General features: G+C 53.6%; 1 protein-coding gene across 2 annotated transcripts in view; it reads right to left on the bottom strand.

Annotated features, from left to right (window-relative positions):
* The window catches only part of ttv (exostosin glycosyltransferase 1 ttv), a 75310-nt gene that overhangs the window by 24728 nt on the left and 28349 nt on the right, over window positions 1-22233 (bottom strand). For both annotated transcript variants that reach the window (XM_037226035.1, XM_037226036.1), the window contains exon 2: window positions 16755-17553. In XM_037226035.1, coding sequence (XP_037081930.1) covers window positions 16755-17486 — 732 coding nt within the window. In that variant the 5' untranslated portion in view covers window positions 17487-17553. The remainder of the gene's footprint in view (window positions 1-16754; window positions 17554-22233) is intronic.

The raw sequence follows: 22233 nt of genomic DNA, 5'->3' as shown, positions 1-22233 counted from the left end.
ATGTCACAATGCATGTAATTGAACTATTTTGTTCCATACTGTTGAGTAATTGCCTCTAATTTGTTGAAGTGGTCCCTCATGTCTCCCTTAACCAGATCTTGTACATAATTGCCAGTTTGCTGACTGGCAGATGACTGCACTGTTGATATGCACTATGTTTTTAACACAGGAATCCTCAAAGCTACATATAAATTAGAACACGAGGTAGAAATCGATATGAAGCAATAGTCAGACCATTCCGTTCAGAATGTAAAGCCAACATATGAAACTTTGTCATTTAATATGAATAAACAAACCTAAATGCGTGCCTTTGCTGCAGCTGAAGACGCAAGTAACAAAACTGGTGCGGCCTTCTATAAGTTATGTTACATTTGGAGACGAGAGATTGTTTCATGGAGCATAACCACTATTGTCCTCGACAGAGCCAGACGTATGTCTGTTTTTTTAACTTGATGTGTTGATATGCTGCAGTCCAAGACTTTGTTTGAATACTTAATGGTTGCTTAATTTTCTGTTGTTGTACTATTAATAAATTTCTGTTTTGTTTTGCATTAAAAATTCCTGTGGAAGCGAATTGTAAACTGCAACATCAAAACATTGGTGTTACATAGTGTTCCTGTTCATCACACAGCAATGAAATTACTGTTCACTAATGAATTCCGTTTTAATATAATGATCTTAGATACCGAAAAACAAAAATAGTTTTGTCACGTTTATGATATTACGTCCATGCCAACTTGAAATGTATGTTTTTTTACTGAAGCATTTTTCACTGACCCATATACTCCAACTTTTGTGAATTGAATTTTTCACTCCCTTACAATATTTTGACGATGGAATTTTTCACTCCCACCCTAGTTCAAAAGCGATTCTAGCTCACTGTGATGACCCCGGTCCAGCTCCCCCCCCCCCCCAAAAAAAATGTGCTCGCTTTTCTTCTGTCGTTCGTGCCCCAGACTCGGTGCAACCAACTAAGCAATGGTTCGCAAAGCCAAAACAACCTTTGAACAGTCTGCACTATTCAGAAGGATTCCGAGAAAACTGGCATTACCGACCAGAGCAGACCAGCCTGCAAAAATAAATGAGAACATGAAGCTATCATCCCGCCAATCCAACGCAACGTTGCGCTCTAGCTTCGCTTGCTCCCTACGACCTTTACCACAGTGGCTCTTTTCAAATGGCATTTTAGCTTTGGGAGTGGAGGCATCACATGTTCAATACCGCGTAACTCGTATGGACCATGAGATATCAAACTTCAAACAGTGCGCTTCTGGGTAAAAGGCCCTTGCCGTACGCTGGTCCAATCGTAAACATTTTTACTCGCACCAGGAGAGCTGCGCACGTCTCTTTTCATAACTACGGTAGTTGCGACTGCAGGGAAGAAGTGTAGCGCTATCATATGGCGCTGACAACGTCATCTGAACTAAAAAATAATTACAGTTAACATTCTTATTATGCTTTAACGGTGCTGTGATGACACTACCCAGACCTGTTATAAGACGTAACCGGTTCTGAGGTTTCACTGGAGTATTGTGTCGAGATTTGCCCCAAAGGTGGGACACTCCATTTTACGCAAGGTCGAGACTCACAGCGCGCACTCTGCTGAGGTGGCGGAGGGCACAGCACAAAATCGGCCGGTACAAAACGGGATGTATTCCGCAGACGGCCTGGTAGACGGTACAAAGTGCAGTGGACTCCGTCCGCAGGGAGGGCAGGGTGGGGAGATAGCTCGCAGACGGGAGAATAGTACAGCCCATACCCCTCCATTGCGGGGTGGGGCACCGTGGATATCTCGCCTTACGGGGGAGAGGCGGGGGGTAACAATAACCATTGGATCATTTTACGACGCATCCGACTTCTTCAGTTAGTTAGATAGTATTTGACGTCTCTCACGAACGGGGTCTGGCAGACGCTTGGCCAGACGGGAGGGGGGAGGAGGGGGGGGGGGGAGGGGAAGATAGGGCACATGTGCCGTCGGTCAGGACGCGTTGCCGAGTACGGCACAATGTCGAAAATCATCCCAGCACATATATTAAGCGGTAGGAAAAGGCCAGACAGACAATCCGTCAGTACGTAGCACACTCCGACAGACATCCCGCCAGCCGGGGAATCCGGCAGAGCTCCCGAAAGTCGCGGAGGGGTGCGGGCAGAGCACCGCAGACATCCCACCAGCCGGAAGAGGGGCACAATCTGACAGAGCTCCCGAAAGTCGCGGAGGTGCGGGCAGAGCACCGCAGACATCCCACCAGCCGGAAGAGGGGCACAATCTGACAGAGCTCCCGAAAGTCGCGGAGGGGTGCGGGCAGAGCACCGCAGACATCCCACCAGCCGGAAGAGGGGCACAATCTGACAGCTCCCGAAAGTCGAGGAGGGGTGCGGGCAGAGTACGGCAGACATCCTGTCAGAGTGCAGCGGACAACCCTGTCGTCTGTCGTGGGACGGAGTCCGGTAGATATCTCACCAGTCAGCGCGCAAAGTCCGCCAGGCATACCCGTCCATCGGGATCGTCGGCGGGGGGGGGGGGCAAAGTCCGTCACACACCTCGCCCATCGGGGCAGAGTCCATCACACCTCGCCCATCGGGGAGGGCAGAGTCCGTCACACCTCGCCCATCGGGGCAGAGTCCGTCACACCTCGCCCGTCGGGGAGGGCAGAGCCCGTCACACCTCGCCCATCGGGGAGGGCAGAGTCCGTCACACCTCGCCCATCGAGGCAGAGTCCGTCACACCTCGCCCATCGGGGCAGAGTCCGGCAGATATCTCCTCAGACGAGTCGTTGCGCCGGCTCGGGCCATCAAGCCGCTCCAGCCGTCGGCTTCGATCGGCCGCCGGCGCGCTCAGATAGTCATTTATGGTCCCGGTCTGAGTGAGAGAGGGCGCAGAGCTCGCGCCCCACCGGGCAGCAGCGGCGGAGCGGGAGCGGCGGCGGCCCGCCGGCCGAGGCTGGCGGCGATCGCCGAACACGCAGCCCTCCCACCGTTTTGGAGGCTCGTCACGCCGGCTTTTGTTCCGCTGGAGGTGCGCGGCGACTTTTCGCAGGCGGCGGGCGAGCGGTTACCCTGCTGACGTGGCCGCACTGACCCAGGTGCAGAGCGGTGCGTTGCACGTGACGTGGCGGACGAGGCACGTGCCGCGAGAAAGAGGGAGGACCCGGCCTGCACTCGCCCTGACACGTGACCGGCACACCTGCACTTGGGAATGCAGCGGCGCGCGCGGGCCGCTCACGAGACCGGGCGTGCAGCTGGCGCGTGAACAGGCAAGAAGCACAGCTCATCTTCCACTTGTCACCAACACAAGACAAACGACTCTCTTCGGACGTCATAGCTGCATGCGTGAGTGGGCGTCGCTCTCTTACCTCTCCGCCCCAGCCTCAGACAACGCAAAAAGCCCTCCTGCCTTTCCTACCATTGTCTGCGAGCCCAGGCAAGAAGCCTCCCTGTTCATTTCACTCCACTGTCACGTACAGAGTCCAGAAATCCTCGAGCCATTTTGAAAGTTGTGCCCTCCGACGCCCGCGAAAAGGCACCTGCTGTGATGATGATAATGATGATTTGGGGTTTTAGGGGCGCCTGTTGTCACTACAACTGTATCAGTAACGGAACCCGGTGCAAGCACCGTAATCCCAATCCCGTTCCGGCCCCGCCTTGCGCCAACACTGCACCAAACACCGAAAACCATTACTCACACATGACAACAGACTAAGACGCCGGTGGGTGCGACAGCGAGTGATCGGTACTGATAAAATCAGCCGACACGTGGCAAGAACGGCTTGGCAGCTCAGTCAACCCATAAGGCGAGTATCTTATCATGATAAGACCTCGGTATTTGCGGGAGTCACATGGGCGCATTGCAGCGGATTGCGAAGCAAACATTTGCGGATCTGTCATATCACTTGCGGCCAATGTTTGGTCAGAAAGTCACGAGCGAACATACACTTCGACAGTCTTCAATGGCCTCTAATGTCATAGCAACGCTAGGAATCGGACTGAAACCGATTTGAGAAGCATCGGATTCCAGGGGTAACGATGGAGCAGACAATATACACGGCAAGTATGCACTCGTATCGTGGCACGATATGTGAAAATTCATTTGTAGTTTTACTCCGTTTAAATATTGTTTAAAATTAACCAAAAAGTTTCAGTATTACATATTCACTGATGTATAACAGCGAAATGCATTTCACCGCATGACCTACGAGGTCATATTGTCGCACGATATATGAATCACAATATCCGCACACAATTTGATTAAGGCATTATTTCAAAAGCAATCGTCGTCCAGTCCCCAGCAGCCCGGCCGCCAATGCATCACCCCGGACCACAAGTGTCCGACCAAAGATCACCCGGCCGCAGAACGGCAATCAGAACTTCGGACCGGGCCATAAGTGCAGGGTGGCGCGGCCTGTCGCGGGTGGGGCGGACCGTGACCGACGGTCACGCGGCGCCAGGACAGCCGGGGCTCGCGCACCGGGCGTCGCAAACTGCACTCCCGGGAGCGGGAGCGGGAGCGAGCGCTGCCGGCTCGCCCCGGCCGGTCGCCAGGGACCACCAAGGCAGGGCGGAGGTACGCGGACGAGCGCGGCGGCGCGGTCGCCTTCACCGGCCTGCCAGCCGGCGGGGTCACGGCCTCGGAGAGGTCATGGGGTGCGCGCGGCCAGACAGGCATCCGGCCGCGCGTTCCGACACGGGTCGTGGGAAAAGCAGGGTCACGGGGCGCACGGGGGTGGAGGGGGGGGGGGGGGTGGTGGGTGGGGGGTGCGCTGAGGGGCCGCTTTGGTCGCACCTGCCAACACGTGTTGTGGGCGGCACGGCGGCGCGCCGTGGTATGTCCTGCGGCAGACATCATCCACGCCCAAAACGCCGCCCCGCAAGCGGTGTACAAAGGCCCATGACGTGGTGCTACAACTGGGCACGCTTCTCAAATAAACAGTCGTATGAAGCGCACCACGCCTGGCCGGACGCAGCGAAGGCCAGGCACGAGGGCAACAGACAGCACACACAGCCGGGCAGACAGTCATCTCACGGCCAGCCGGCGCTGAAGGCTCATCAAATCGGACATCCAGGGGCCCAGCGGGGCATGCTGCACTTCCTCACATAGCGACCACCGCGCGTGACACTATCAGTACGGGTGTCGGCTTAATTGCTCTGTAACCTGCAACTGTAGCTTTCATAGCAAGAATTGCACTACCTTAAGATGCATGATAAGTTGGGTGGGGCAGGGATATTGTCGGAGCTTTAACAGGGAACATCGAAAGTTGGTACTGCGCATGGCCGAACCAGCAGCAGCCGCCTAGAGAGGCCTGGTCACTAATTAATGGCCATGGCCGTCACATGCGTCATGACACGACGCAGAGAGCTGCATGGAGCCGCCGCGCTCATGCGCATCGCAGCCGCGGATGGTCGCGGCGGGCCACTTATCAAGCGGCAGCTAATCCAGCACGGCAAATGTCGAACTCAGGGCCACCAGTGCTAAACATTTTACTACCTACGTCCTACATCTGCATACTGAACGAGCCGAGCAAGCTTCTGTTACGTCCGCTCACATCCAGAGACCATCTCAATCAATATGAGCGCCATCAATGAGGGAGAGGTGGCCGCATGCCAGCACCTCTCCACTGGACGCCCGGGGCGCTGCCAAGATAAGCGGGCCACCACCGCTGCCGTAGCGCTCCGTAATGAGTCCGTGATGAAGGCGCCGCCAACCCGCCGGAGGCGCCATTGGGTACATCTTTCCTGATCCGCGACGGAAGCGGAAGTGAAGTGATGCTGCAACTGTGAAGACGGGGGACATGGGTGAACGTGGAGGGGGCGTCGCCGGAGCTCGCTCGAAGAGTACAGCCCGTTCTGCAACACAGCCGGGCGGCGTGGCTACCAGCACCGAGCGCCTACGGACCCGCGCTCCCTCAGTCCGCACGCGGCGAATCTTCCCGGCTCAGTTTAGACGGGCGGCGGCCGCGGCGGCCGCGAGATAGATGGCCAGCCGTCGCTGATTCAGATTGTTGCAGCGGTCCGGCGCGCGCCGCCGGCGGCGGCGGCGGCGGTGGCGCGGAAGACGGATGGCGCGGACCATCGCGCGAGAAAACCGCCGCCGGCACTCCATCGCAGCACGAATTGAAACGGCCGCGATCGGACCCAGTGTGGACAGTTTCGTTTAGGAGTCTATATCTGTCTGGCGATGGAGGCTGGTTGATGATTACCGGCCAGTGAGCAGAGCCAGGCTGGACGGTCGCCAGAACGCGCTCGTTCAGACAGGGTGTCCACCAGAAAGCGAGCACGTGCTGCTTACTTCACGGCGAAAGTTGAGGGAACAGCGCAAGGTGCAGACGGGACGAAGCGGGGAAGCAGGCGGAACCGAAAAACAGAGTGTTCGGGCAACGCATCACGCGGGATTAAAAAGCTTCCGATTCTCATGTGGCCGGCTTTACGCGCATGTAACGGTTGCGGCCGCCGGCGTCGCGCGGAGTGTCGCGGGGCCACCGGAGATCAGCTGGCGGCGGGTCTCGAGCCCACACTCTCACGGCTGTGACCCAGGCGTCCTGGCACGGAGCCGCGACGTCGCCACTCATCCTGCCAAGATCGACACTTTCGGAGCCGTTCGTCCGCACACTCGGCTATCACTCAGCGTGCCGTCGACGCTCGGAGAGCCTGAGTCCTGGACAGCTCCGGCAAGGGCTCTCGACTCCCCGAGAGCCACCGTGCCAGGACCGGGGTTTCCTCGACGACGGCTCTGGCTCTGGGAGCAGCAGCTGCAGCCCTGCGAGCGGCAACGTCCGGGCGGCGGCTGACTGCGAGCAGCGGCCAGCCACCGCCGGGCGGCGGCGTTGCTGGCGGCGGCGCCCGCACACGCGGACTCTGGGCTCTGGCGCCGCGTGTTGCGGCAAAGCCGGCGTCGAGCCGCGCGCTCGGCCCGTCACGGACACGACCGTGCGCCGCGGCCTGCAGACTTGTCAGAGGTACGCTCGTGGTGTCGGCCCGGCTGGTGTCTGTACATCGAATCAAAACATTGGCGCGGTTTGGATCACAGATCTAGAGCACAGCACAGGCCTTCAAGCTAACGACTTCAGCGACTTCCGCAAGGAGTTATCGGTAGCACTTGTGTCTTGTGCATTTCAGTGACGCTTCACCACGCACTGACCGGTTCTCCAGACGACCACCGTCCCATATCCCCCAGCCGGCTCGACTCGGGCTGCGGCCCCGGGGAGGGGGGGATGGGACCTGCGGGACCGTTCGGGAGGCTCGGCCGCCGACCGATCCATCACGTCGGCCAGCCGGTTATTACGCTGGCGCGCTGCAGCTCGCCAGCCTGTGCATACATTCACGCGGCGGCGACGATAGCGAGTGATAAGACGGCCAACCGGGCGCCGGCCGGCGAGCCGCGCCCGGCCCGTGCGTCCGGGTCAGCCGGGCGGACGGCTCCGGCGGCGGCTTGGGTGACGAGCCGCCCACCTGACGCGCAGGGCGCGCCCATGGCTGACGACCGGCCGGGAGCCGCCGGCCGACCCGCGCCGCTGACAGACGGCCCCAAACCGTCGGCCAGCGAGAGGGCGGAGCGCTGGGAACGCCGTGATCCGCGCAGTCGGTCTGGATCCTCCCCGCTGATTAATGTCGCGCAGATGGACCGAACTGGGCGCCCGACGCCGGCGCCGAGTCGCTCGCGCCATGATGTCAAATCGCCAGGCGGCAGAAATGACAGATGGGAGGCCAGGATTGCTTTGGTACCGGTCGTCGCTGATGACAGTTGACACATGGCGGGTGCCGGCCGCCCCAATGGCCGCCCGCCAAGTTGACCGACAAATCCGGCCAGATGATACATCATGCTGCAGGCCACACAAAGAAGTCCGCGCACTAAGCTTGCTTACGCCATTACGCTGCACTATTGAGCAATGTAAATATCGCTGAATGTATCACCCTGCAAAAGAAACAACAATAACCAACGAAAAAGCAGCGTAACAAGCCGCACTCAGACCAACAGAATAAGCGGTCGTTCACACGGAACAGAGTTCATGGTCTGGAGCAGAATGGATTTGTAATGGCAGGTGGCAGAGTGCTTGCGGTAAGTTTCTTTAGGCTTACTGCATTAGGTACATTAGGCGCATAGCTTGAATTGCATGCGAAATGCTATCACTTTCAGTGTGGCCAACGTTACGGGTGTAACCACGTCACTAAGTTCTGGTGAGGTCAAACTGAAATCTGGAGGATATCCTGAGCTGACAGTGCCATCTCAAATGGTAAAGTGACAAACGTGCGTTTGACGGGCAAAATAGGAGAAGAATCCCATTTCGTTAAATCGTCGACACGCCACTAAGACCCAACCTTCCGCGGTTACACCCATGATCATCGCAACCATGTAACAGAAGATTCTCCATCTTCGGTGATCTCGCCACCCTCACAAATGTGTGGGGCCAGAACGGTGGGTGCATCCCCGCAGACTTCACACCAGATGGTGCGTCGGAGCGGGAAGTGGCTTTGAAGTGCCTTGACCAGGTCATTTTCGCCCTCTCCAGTATAGGTGACTGCCAACCTCAACAGCACCAGGAGGAAGGCCTCCGCCGATCCCAAATCCGATATGCTAAGGCAGGGACAGGTATGTGCGCCGTCTACAACTTGCATTCAGGACTCCTTTAATTACATGCTATTAAAACTGGTTTATGAGTTGATTGTCGGTTGTCGATTCTCAAACCAGGTCAAATCGCGTTCTTCACATCTCTAAATTTCTCCTTCAATGTCCTTCGAAACATGGAGAAGGGCTGTTTCAAGACATAGCATGACCTATTTGCGCACAAGAGTTACGGAAGGTCATCTAAGGCCATTCCACTAATTTTCATGACAGCCTTTGATGGCATTCCACTTGCAATCCTCGTGAACCACGAAGTATCGCGCGCAGAAGAAGATCCGCTAACGTCACTTAAAATGTCTATTGAGGCCTAATCTGACCGAACGAAAGTAAAAAAATCAGTTCAATGATAAAAGTTATGAGTCGGTGAGATATGCTCCAGGAAACAAAGTTATGCATTTGAAATCGGCCTGCCATAACGTCATAAAAATGACAAAGATGTTTTTGCTTTTAGCATCTTAGGACATTACAGCGAAACAGATTACGTTAGAGAATAGTAAAGTCATGATAGTGTGATGAGTACCAAACGCTATGAAACAACAATGTCTTACTGCTACACCTCGAATTTCCGTTCCACATGATTTTTTTAAACTCAAACCAAAGCAAAGGAATTCAACAACAAAACCAGCAACAAAAAATCCAACCAGCACAAAGCATTCAAACAAAAAGCCCTTGGACTCTTGCACGCCAACACATTACCAAATAAAGAAAACAGACATACCACTGGCTTCTGTTCAGATGGGATCAGGAAATACAAATATTTGTCACTGTTTCTCGCAAAATACCAGTGCCTTGTTTATGCTTCATGGTTTCAAGTGAGCTCAGTTATGAATGACATCTGAAAACCTCTGAATAGGAAATATGGGTTAATGTGTGACTATATATATATATATATATATATATATATATATATATATATATAATATATATATATATATAACGTTAGGTTAAACAATATCAGATAGAAGCAAAAAATCACAAAATACGGGGAAAAGGAGTGAAACATTCCTCCTCATAGGGTGGTGCTTAACACCTAAAACAGGTAATTCGGAGACACTGTTTGGTTCGATATGACGTGCACTTAAAACATCATTCGCCGAGGTCTTGAGCACTGGCCTCACCTAGCAACCACTTCCCACCTGTTAGACACGATCTGGCGCACAATGTCAGAATTCAGTGAAGGAGCGCTGATCAGCCACCCGCTCCCTCACGAAGCGGTAAAGCAAGCATTGTTCTCCTGTAGGTTATGAGCCTGTGCGAGGTCACATGTCGCGGGGACCCGCGGGGCCTGAGAGTGAGGACCGTCGAATGCACTGAACAGCGTTCGTGGACCCATGGTCTTTCAGCGACGTTAGTCGGGTCAAGCCCCGTCTGGTAACGTCAGTCGGGTTAAGCTCCCTCCGGGTCAGCCGGGTCACAGCCTTGTCCCGTGACGTCAGCCGGGTCACAGCCCTGTCCGGTGACGTCAGCCGGGTCACAGCCCTGCCCGACAGCCCAGTATGCGGACGCCGTTCACGCCCACCTCCGGACAGAAACTGGAAGTGGAACGGTATCTGCGCCCAAGCGTCTGCCCAGGCTCGAGGGAAAGTGGAACGACATTCATCAATCTCTTCGCCCCAAACGTTTTCGGTAAGCGCTTCCCTCACAGGGCGAGTCCGGATCGGTTGCTTGGCCTGTGCGACTTTCCTTCACATTGTGAGGTGCTGTTCAGCCGCAGGATGATGGCCCGGAGAGATGGTGGCAGGCAATGACACGCCGACAAGGGAAGACGGAGGCAGAGAGGACGACGGCGACTCCCAGACGAAGTTGAACGCCGATAGCGCCTTGCGCCGCGAAAGCCGCGGATCAGATGACCCCATATCACTACAATCAGACGTTCCTATTCAGTTCGGGGAGGGCGGAGGGGGGGGGGGGCTCATAACGAGGTATGTAATTTCTATTTTTAGAAATCCTTTTTAAACATTATTTTCCGTTACACATAACTTTTTGGGATAAGCCCACCCCAAAAAAACTAACTTTGAGAAACTGCACTCTTGCTCCCAGCTGTGAATAGAAAGTGCATCATATCTGGGGAGAAAACTATTCTAAGTGCATTTCGAAGGCAGACCCAGCCGTTTTCCTTTCTGCATCCCCACCCCTACGTATTTTACAAAACTGATGCCTGCAACCCAACATTCACCGATCGCATGGTTCTACAAGTACCTGATAACAGGATCACTTTTGGTTTTGTGACATCATTGCACAATAAGCTGGAGACGTTGGCGACCTTCACTATCGTCGTATAATCATTACCGGTGTAAAACTGTCACTTCCTAACGTGATCCCAATTATTTAGAGCAAAACCCATGTCATATTGGTATCAGCAGGCGAATATGCGCCATGGGATGCACTGCGTTGGGTTCAGTGCATCCCATAGCGATGCACTGAACCATGGCGTGGTGGGCATTCGAGCCCATCTGTCTGAAATGGCACGACGCTTTAAAACGCTACGTAGCAAACTGATCACGGTCGCCGCACGATGCAGCGGCCAGCCACAATTCTTACCACTAGAAATAAGCCTAGTAATTTGGTATTTTATACTGTTTAGTATGCGAAGTGAATCTTGGCTGAAAAACCTGCGAAAAACACTGATGTGAGAGGCATCGGAAAATCACCGTGACACCTCTGATCTCTGACGCCAGCACCGATATAATACAGTTTGTAGTGTCTTTCTGTCACTAACTATTACTACCTAACTACTTATCTACTAACTATCTACTATCTACTATTATCACTGTCTGTCAAAAAACTATTCTGATTCAAGCTACTATGTTCGGTAACATATTATGGGTCAACTAGCTCATAAAGCGCAAAGTCAACCTTACCACGTTTGCTCTACAAATGTTCACGCTGCAAGCGTTAGCAAGTACAGACCAATGCTAAGCTTTGAGTTTCTTCTAGCTGTGATGGTCCGCTGTATATGGTCTGGAATGTTGAAATTTGTTAGCGATTTCGCAATTTTGTCACCAATTGACTTACAAAGGTTTTTGTCACTGATCATATCCGTTAAATCAGAAATATTTTTTACCCCTGTGTGTTGGTAACAGTGGTGCTCCCTAGAGACATGGGGTACCCACCCTAGCTAGACATGGGGTAAGGATGGACGGGCACTTTTCAGAAACTCTCTAAATGTGCCTCCACACTTAGGTCAATAGAGTAAAACGGTTAATTCCTGTCACGCAATCTTGCCATGAACAGCGTCTGGACTCGCCAGCGCCTGCCTGTGTCTTGCCTGCACTCAATCTTGCTTAAATAAAATATCATTCCCCGTGATCGAGTTTTTTTTAAACGTTTGAACGCCTTCTCACAGATACCTGTGGCTACCCTGCATTTCACTGAGCACCAGGGCGCTGGCAGTCGCCGTGGCCCGCAGGACGTCAAGGGAATGTATTTCCTACTTTCCTTTCAATTTTTACAATTCCACAAATTTCCAAGGTATAGGTTAGAAATTGAACGATCAGGGGCAGAAAGCTTTGATTTTTTGGGGGAGGAGGGGAGCCGATATCATTTTGTCGTGTGGCGAACCGGTGCGCATATGACTTATTTGATGTTACTCGTTTAAAAAAGCATAGCCTAGAACATAAACAAGTTGTTGATGAGCGACTAGAAAATTCAAATTTCGAAACATGGTATCAGTTTCTTTAATAAAAGGCATCGATAGAAAGAACAATGACGTTACTATCTTCATGAGAGCCTCTGAAACTCCTAGTTACACCTTTTTATAGTCATTACCTACCGTGTTACAATTCGTTAGCATTCACCATCCGTCTGGGCTGCCATCGTCGAGCTTAAGGATAGTCCAGCTTAGTGGACATCGATATGAATGTTTTATTTGAAATTGAATGTTTTCGCTGAACCCTGTGACACAAATCATTTACCCATGGTCATTTTATTCCTTTTAATTGGATTCAGGTGAGGGAATGAAGTGACGCGAGAGGTAACTGGGGGTATTGGTTGCAGGAAGTCGTTGTTTGATATAGTTTTGCAATTGGAAATTTTTGGGCAACCTTATTTTTGGACGGACAGCTGGTCCATCGTAGGACTTTGAATTGGACTTTGGACAACAACTTTCAGAAAGCGGCAACTCTGGCCACAACCACCCTCCCCCGCCCCCTCAAATTATGCAGGTCATCAAAACGCCAAAACATCAGGCAAACACTGCTCCCTGCAGCTCCCCTCAACACCTGTCGCCTGACCCGCTTAGCTCCTGACCAAGCAGCACTTCATTCCCCACTACGGAAAGGTGTTGTCTCAAAGGAGGAGTTATCTCCGTTCGAGGCAGCGTCAGTATGTTGAACCTCGTTTCTTCGTTGCCGTCAGTATGTTAGGATTGCTGACATCCCTGTGTGACGTGCAATATGCATTTTGTGTGTGGAAACTTTTTTCAAAGAGTCACGACGGCCAGAATGTGCTCGAAACCAGCGTCCTAGGATTGCTAGAATAGCCTTTGAGTGTAAAGCGACATCCTATGAGGAGACATTTTTCGCCCATTTTCCCATATTTTAGGTTAATTTCCACTCCTATCTTATATTGTCTAACCACACATACCAAACTCATATTTTCTTTCCCGAGGTTTTGAGATGTCATCCAAAACCGAGCTCACTTGAAACCATCAAGTGTAAACAAGGCTCCACGGAACCTGGGCACCTATGGCTACATCCTGCCTCACCTACATCTGAATCATGTCTATGTATGCACAGAGCAACGACACCAGGTACCTTCAAGCCCGAGAGCCCCAGCGACTCATGCCGCTTGCATGCATCAAGTTTGGTTTGCTTACAAAATGCATCACAATTTACAGCTGTGTGCCAAACACCGGGTTTTCACGCATCCCAACTTTTTTGGTCGCACCAAGCAAGCACCACACCACAAACGCAGAGCCTGATACAGACACAAGCAAAGCCTAGTAGAAAATTTTGCCGCGCGTACTTCGGCAAATTTAAGAAATATCTTCCAAGTAAATTTTAAAAGATGAATATCACCGTTTGGGTACTTATTTCCACAGATTTTTAATCACATGAGCTGATAACAAAATTGTACCACAAAACCGTCAATTTCTATCCTTATTTCATTACTTTTGTTTTCTTGGTATCATACGAGTGTGATGCACCCTCATTTTTCCTTCCTTTCTAACTATCTTTAAGGATACAATCTATGCTTTAACGTGTTGACCAATTTCTCTGAAAAATTTTCGAACTGCAAGCTTGCATATATTTCATACATAAATTGGATTAATTCGCCAGCCGCCCAAACATGTTTGATATACACTCAGGAGAGAACAATTCATATGGAATAAAGGACAGTTTAACGCACGGAACTCAGTCCTAAGGCCATTTTTGCCCTATTAAACCCCTAGTCAGCTGTGTTTTTTTCATGGCGGGGCTCGATAATGATAGATCTAGGCCATTTCTGTCTTGCTACCTCACCACACTATATTATCCTGCCGAACATGGGTTTGGGACAGACCTGGCGCAGCTAATACAAAAGTGGTTGATTCCGCAATGCTGCCCTTTGAAACAGCTATATCATACAAACCTCCTCTTAATTATTTCGCAATTTAATCTTATTGGTTGATGGGAATGATCGATATGTATATTTTGGGGGTGGGTTGGATGACCCTGTCTGCCAGCAAACCATGCGAATGATACTGACTTTTTGTATGGGGGAGCAGAAAGAAGCCTTTCCTTAAAAAGCCGGTAAGATTGTCCTTTGAAGCAGCTATTTGCCAGCCTTGCATGCTTTCAGTGCATGATTTGTAACCAGATTTAGCTATTTTCTGTTTTAATCCATCGGGGTTTGTTTATGAAACAAATCATGATGCCACAAGATATGTAATGAAACTTGTGTTCCATACTGTCGATTTGTTGCCTCGAATTTGCTGAAGTGGTTTCTCATGTCTGCTTTAACGAGATGTTTTCCATAGTTGTCATGGTTCGCTGAGTGGCAAATAACTGTACCGTAGATATGCACGATACTTTTTAACACAGGAATACTCCAAGCCGCATAGCAATTACAATGTGAGGTAGATATCAGCTTTTAGCAAATAGTAAGACCATCCCATCTAAAATGTGAAGCGAACATCTCAAACATTGCCATTAAAAATAAATAAACAAACCTAAATGGATGCCTTTGCTGGAGCTGAAATGGCAAGCAGCAAAACTGGTTTTGTGGCCATCTGAAAATTATTTTAGGTCTGGAGAAGAGAGATTGTTTTGAGAGACATGCCCCCTATTGCCCTTGACAGAGGCTAACCATGACTACAGAATAAATTGTTCAAATAATTTGACATGTTCTGATTTGTGTGTTGTCAACTTTGTCTGGTGTCAATAAGCCGACACAAATGAACTGAACCAAAATACTGGTTGAACCAGCCACAAAATAAGCTTTTTCGTGTTTTATCACAAGTGCTGCTGTCAAGAAAAAGGTGAGATGAGTTGAGATGGTGTACGACGCACGGGCTATTCTAAGTTGGGTTAAGTTGGCCAATTACATGGCGAGAGGCAGTGGGAATATTGCAAGAATCAGTGACTCACAAATGCTGCTGTGATACAAATAGGTTAGACAGGGTGAGATCAGGTAAGGCTTCTTTAGGTTAGGCTTAGTTAGGTTGCTTTTGTGGAAATGAGCATTGGTATTTTGTAAGAAACGATGACATAATATTTGTTTTCCTGACGCCATCTTAACAGAAGACAGATGTCTATCTGTTGTGTTTGACTTGGTCATGTGCTGATGCGCTGGAGTCCAAGGCTTTTTTTGTTTAAATGCCTTCTGCTTATTGAATTTTTTTGCTTTGTTTTGTGTTAATAAATCCTGTGGAAGTTGAGTGCAGAGTGGAGCATCAAATTGCTGGTGTTTTAGTTTTCATAGTTTTTGATGCTCATCACACTGCTGTGAAATTACTTTTATTTAACGTATTCCGTTTCACTTAAATGACCTAAGATGTTAAAAAGCAAAAACAGTTGTTATGTCTACGATATCACGTCCATGCTAACTTGGAATGTGTGTCTTTGTTGGAGCATCTCTCACTGACCGATAAGTTCCAACTTTTGTGGATTAAATTTTTCACTCCCATACGGTCTTTTTGCGATGGAATTTTTCCCTCCCAACCTTCTTCAGAAGCGATTCTAGCTCATTGCCCGAGACCCGTAACGACCCACACTTTTCGACAGTTACGAACGGGACGTCCGTCCGTCCGTTTTGGTCGTTCAGTTGGTTAAAGCGTTTGCATTCAGATTCACCCACCCATGGCCGAGTGAGTTTGGGGTGCGTAAACCGCTCGCTATTTACCGTTGACTGGGATAGTCCAGGACCACGGCTAAAGGACCGCGGCTGGTGGCAGCGGGCTGCGCCACAAGTCAGGTGGTCAGATACCAGAACAGACCGTGTTGACCATTGCGACACATTAAACGATGGACAATTGCACGGTGAGGTGAGAGCTCACGCGAAAAGCATGGGGTTTGATCTAAAATCTGCTTATCAAAAAAGTAAAAAAGAAGTTTGAACTACATCTTTTGAAAATATTATAACTTGCTGGGAAGACAAGGTAGGGGACATTGAAGACGTAAGGTCTGGCGTAGAGTGAATTGCAACTTCGCGTGCAACTCTGTCAGTATCGGCCGCAGAAATGTTTCCGAGATATTCCGAATAAGCGGCCGGATGATCAGTATATATCAGTATAACAGTATCATCCTGCTGATGATACTGTACTGTTGGCTCATGCCGATGCGCAGATACTGGTGCTCCGCGGCACGCATGAAGTAATCATAATCGTATACTGTCAGGTCAGGTCTATCATGTTCGGGATAGACGGCTGTTCAGCAAAGCCCCTCTCTGCGAGAGGTCATAGCAGCGAGGCTGGGTTCTGGGTTCGACATCCGCAGACCAGTAGCGTTCGGCAGCCATAATCTGACGAAGCCGAAGACAGACTATGCCTCCCATCACCACCGGATGCTACACGAGACTCCCAACAATGCCCGAAATCGCATGCCCTCACACTTCACGCCAGGTTCATCTCTCAGTCGTGCCGAGTAATGTGGCGGTTCACGGGATTACGCAATAGCATCACCCGAACGCCATCGGCAGGCAGAACGTCACTCCGCCTCACCTTGAACGCCAGCAGGTACTTCTTGATGGCAGGAAAGTTGTAGGCGGCGACGAGGCCTTCCTCGCCGCCCCTCTCCGGGTGCTTCTTGGGGAAGAGCGGCAGCGACACGTCGAAGCCCTGCCGGAAGTTCTCCTCGGACATGCTGGCTTTGGCTAGGATTGCCTCGCCCATGTCGAACATCACGTCTTCGCTGTAGCTGGGCCACGTGCCGCTGAACAGGTTAAACACCAGATGGTTGCGGCCGTTGTTCCAGAGCGGCAGCGCGTGCACGCGCTGGTCCAGCTGGTGCACGAAATCGCTGCTCAGCTGGTCCCGGTCCAGCGTGTCCAGCGCCAGCACGAACAGACAGGCGGCGGCCGGGTCCTCTGTGGCCAGGCGCGACTCTCTGATGACGTCCAGCACGCGCCGGTACGCGCGGCTCGGCGGCGCTGCCTCGTCCACCGGGTACACGTACACGCGGAACGGCCGGCCAGCGCACCGGGCCAGGTCGAAGCACGTCGCCATGCGACAGTGTCTCGCGGCGGGCGCTGCGGCGGCGCGCTGGCGGCGGCGCGCGCCCGGCCCCGGGTCCGGCGGCACCGGGCGCCGGCCCCACCCTGCCCTGAAAGACACCAGACTAGAGCGCGCCACTGGCGCCGCCGCCCGCCGCCACGGGTTGAACGCGCCGAAGTAGCAGATGCCCAGGAAGGCAACGCACGTGACGGCCAGCAGGTAGCGCTTCTTGGCCTGCATGCTAGCGTTCAGCAGAGGTCACCGGGGCGGTCGCGGCAAACGGCGCCCGCTCGCCATCTCAAACAATCTGAAACAGAGGTCGGGACGTGGGTTAGACGGCGCGAAATGCAGCGGCATACTGTTGGCGATACACGGGTTTTGGACCGATAGCAAGCCAAGCACGAGTGGGCGCTGTAGCTCACGTTATTCAACTTCCGTCGGCACGCGTCTGAACTTCTCAGGAGGCAGGCGTCTGCATCCCTGGAAATCGTAGCCCTCGGCAGTTCGTGCGTTGCTATCAAACGCCAGTCCGAAACAGGTCGAAACACAACAGTTCGAAACACATATACATAGGGGACCTGAGTCACCCACAGCACACGCCTTGAGACACATATCGGACAGATATACCGTACAAGCAACAGCACTGGCAGGACTGTCAGGGCTTCCGCAGAACCCGTGCACTGAAGTTCCAGAGGACGCCCGCTTACAGGAAACGCTCCACATGGAGAACAACATTTCGTGCCAATCAACAACTATCTGCAAAACTTCGATCTACAATTTTGTTGGAGCTGATCCCCACGACCTTAGTTTCGGGGAAGGATATCGTCATAGCCGGGTTATAACTGAGTAGCGGTGATGCGCAACGTACCATACGGGCAGAGGACGGAATGGACCTATTTATTAGCATCGGCCCAACATTTATAGCAAACGTCCTAGTTCACCCGGGCACGCCGCACGCAATGATTTCCTTTCAATGTCGCACTTTCATCGCACGGGCACCCTCAAAACCCCAAAACAACGATCACCACGCAGCTGGCACAATGACCACACCCTGGATGGATTGCTGCTACTTCACAACATCAGTTGGCGTAGTGCTCCGGCCACCACGGTGACTTCACAGTGCAGCACCGGCGACAGCGTGGTCAACTGCACTCTGGTCACGTCCCCACCAGCACAATCGTCGCATCAATAACACCATCTTCCCACCCTCCTGCGCGAGGCTCACGACTCGGCTCCAGCCGTCCCATCGCGGTCGCGCCGAGCCTGAGAGGAAGCGACCGGGCCCACCCCGCGCCCCGCCCCCGCCGGCGGGCGCCCGTTCGCCGCCATCGCTCGCGCCACAGTCGGCCCACCCTGCAGTGCAATCGGCCCGTCAGCCGGTTCTATCGTGAGGCAGTCAGATGCGTCCAAGTGGCCGCCGCGGCCGATAGTCCCATGGCCGCAAACGGCCGACCGCTCGGTGCTTAGCAACCGGGCGGCTGGTCCAGTGGGCGTTCGGTACCGGCTGGTGGCGGCGGCCTCCCAGAGGTTGCCTGAGAGGACACGAAGGCAGGGGTGACGGTGTACGGGCAGGTAACCGCTGACAGCTGCGGGGGAGGGGGGCTGTAAAACGCGGCGGAGCTGCGCGCGCGCGCCGCACAGTGCGAGTCTCCGGGTATAGGAGAGCACGTTCCGAGGCGAGGGTACCGCGCCCTCTGAGGTGACGACATCACCAACAGACGGACGACAACCTGCCAAGACCAGGGCACCCCACTTCAACTCCGTCTGCCGGCCGGTCCGTGCCGAGCGAGACCCGCCGGAGCCCCGCCAGCCCCAGCGTCACCCTGACCCCCGAGCGGGGGCGCAGCTGGCACCCACCTGGCTCGAGGCGGCCCTGAGTCACGCGCACGCCCGGCGACGTGGCGCGAGTCGGCGCCAGCCACGTCATTCTCCGTTACTGCCGGGACTGCCGACCGAGGCCCGGCCCGACACAGGGCCGACGCCGGGGCACCGGACAGGGCAGATCCGGCTCAGTCCGGCGCCCTCAACGGGCGCGGCGAAAGTCGAGCGACGGCAGGGCACCGACGTGCCCTCTGTGTCCCCCGCGGACGGGGCGAGGCTAGGGGGAGGAACCGGAACAGGCCAGTGTTCTCATATTCGGCCACTTTGGTGGCAGGGACGTCGATACTTTTTCATACTATAACACCTCGGCTTCGGACTCACTGCCCATGCCCCCCCCCCCCCCCCCCCCCCGCTTGCTCAAAATCGGCCAATCGGCATCGAACCGGGGGGCTGTCAAACCGGCATCTATGCGCCTCAGGCTTGAGGAATGGGCTGAGTAGGTCAGACGTCTGGGCCGGGGTCAAAGGACAACGGTTTATTGCGCCAACGGTTTGCGCGCGGGGACCGCCGAAGAGCTAGGAGTCTGGTAGCATGAATATATATTTACATCCTGCACATCCTACTGGATTAATTTGGGAACGCTGGAACGGACCCCTGACGGGACGGCCTCGGACGTCTCGGCGCGTCAGGAGGTGGAGCGGTGGACCCCACGGCAGATGGACTGGTGCGCTCTGGCCTCAGGCCCGTCCCCGGATTGGCAGTGTCCGCCTATCGCCCTTCTGCCGCCCGCCAGCGTACGGTGGGACGCGCGGCGGTTATGGTGGAAATCAGGACACGCATTCCGAGATTTACGGGGAAGGGGTGGGAGCAAAGGATTGTAAACATGCCGACGACCACCTCCTCAAGACTAACAGCGATACGCACGCTGGCTGATACCAATGCCTGGGCCTGCTTTCACCAGCCTCAACAGCCCGCGTTTGTTGATGACGCCCTGACTTCCCCGACCGGTCTTGTTGATGCCGGGGCTGAGCGGCAGTGACGTGACCCTCCCGACCCCTCCCCGGACCGCCGTCCTCCGGGCGCGTCGTCGCCACGGCCGCCCGAGCTGCGACTCTGTCCGGGCTCCGCCCAGGCGCTGTCTGACGCCACTGACCTCGGCTCGCGACGCCCCGCGTCAGCTCCGTCTCAGCGCCAGACGGCTGCGGGGCCGAGGCCGAACCACCCGCTCCGACTGGCATGGGGAAGTAACTCGACGTACGGTAACGTGCTCGCAGGATCGTGCCTCATGCCGGATTTGACCTTGTTTAAATGATTACAATCCAATGGATCTGCCATGGGACAGGAACTCGTAGCATGAGGTACATTCCAGTCTGCTAAATGCAGCGCGACATTTGAAGATCATCATCTTGACGAACTGAGGATTTGGTTTTGGATCTGCTCCAAACTTGCCAATCAGTCTCTAATGTGATGGGCAGCTTCGAAGCTAATCGGCTGAAGTCCGGGCCAGCGGTGAGGCGTAAATTCCGCTGAGGCGCAATCCACCTCAGGAAAGTTGAGTGCATTAGCGAGGAACACTATTCGCATATATAAGACAGAAGTAACAGCCTTATTCTTGGAAAAAAGCTGGAGAATGGAGCAATAGATGCGCTGATATTTCGGCCATATGCCTCTGCATTCCCTTCGATAAAGGCATGTTGCCGAAATATCAACACCTCAATACCAACGTATGTTCATTTCTCCCTAATTTTTTTCGAGGAATATGGCTATTTCTAGTCTTATCTAACCCAGGAAAGCTAGAAATCTGGGATGACTTCGAGAAGAAGTTACGCTGTTTGATGTTCGCAGCTTCGAGCAGCCTAAATACTTTCCTCTTTAGAAAGCTATGATAGCAGCCTTGCAAGGAGACACTGACTTCGCGAAGTTTGAATTGTAACTCAAATTTAATTATTCGCCCAAATGTTTAGATCATGGGTGTCAAATCTAGACCGCCCAACCCGTGCTCTTAAAATCGTTTCCGAGAGATCTTCCGCCCGAAATAACTTCTACCGGCAATTCTTCCACCCAATGAACACCGAACTCTGGTGACCAATGTACAGCTGATGGGAGTCAACGACACCGATGGGAGCCTGTGAGCGCGACGACTGGTGGGAAGCGGACAGAAATGGCCGAGTCGCTGCGGGCTGCAGGATCCGTTTGCAACAGCGAACTGCGATCGCGCAGACCGTGCAGGCTGCGGTGCATTGTGCCGTCCTACCGCGACAGTCCTAGCCGCGGGTATCGCTGCGTGCCGTCCCCCCGCTACAGTCTAAGCCGCGGGTACTGTGCCGTCCGACTGCGACAGTCTCAGCCGCGGGTATCGTGCATGTAGTCCTTCCGCTACAGTCTCAGCCGCGGGTATCGTGCCGTCCGGCCGCGATAGCTCCAGCCACGGGTCTCATACCGTTCGACCGTGATAGCTCCAGCCGCGGGTCTCATACCGTTCGACCGCGACAGCCCCAGCCGTGGGTATCGTGCCATCCGGCCGCGGCAGTCTCAGCCGCGGGTATTGTGTCGCCCGGCCGCGATAGCCTTAGCCGCGGGTATCGTGCCGTCCGGCCGCGACGGTCTCAGCCGCGGGTATCGTGCCGTCCGGCCGCGGCAGTCTCAGCCGCGGGTTTCGTGCTGTCCGGCCGCGACAGTCTCAGCCGCGGGTGCCGTGCCGCCCAACCGCGACAGTCTCAGTCGCGAGTATCGCGCCGTTCGACCGCGATAGTTCCAGTCGCGAGTATCGCGCCGTTCGACCGCGACAGTCTCAGTCGCAAGTATCGTGCCGCCCGACCGCGACGCGATACACCCGACAGAGCCAGGTCAGCCTGAGGGACTAGACGAGCAGAAATACCAGCAGTCCCGCCATGCCCGACGTGCTGGCGGCATGCACGAGCCCAGTAGGACCCACATGCCCAAGCCGGCACAGGCGTAATGATCGGGTGTCGGGCAACAGCGGAGGAGCAATTAGCCTTCGACGGAGCTTCGAGAACAAGCAAGAATATTCTCACCGATGCAATGTGGATGGCAAGGTCACAGCAAACCATTCCCACTTTCTATCACGTCTCGGTGACTTCTCCGCCCTTTCCACACAGCCGCCAGACAATGCGCAGACAGAGCGACAGTCACGAAACTCGAAACT

The sequence above is a fragment of the Pollicipes pollicipes genome, unplaced genomic scaffold (assembly GCF_011947565.3).
Source record: "Pollicipes pollicipes isolate AB1234 unplaced genomic scaffold, Ppol_2.1 Scaffold_5724;HRSCAF=6776_pilon_pilon_pilon, whole genome shotgun sequence".
NCBI classification, from domain to species: domain Eukaryota; kingdom Metazoa; phylum Arthropoda; class Thecostraca; order Pollicipedomorpha; family Pollicipedidae; genus Pollicipes; species Pollicipes pollicipes.
Note: the sequence above shows the minus strand (reverse complement) of the source record. Positions and strands in the feature narration are given on the sequence as shown.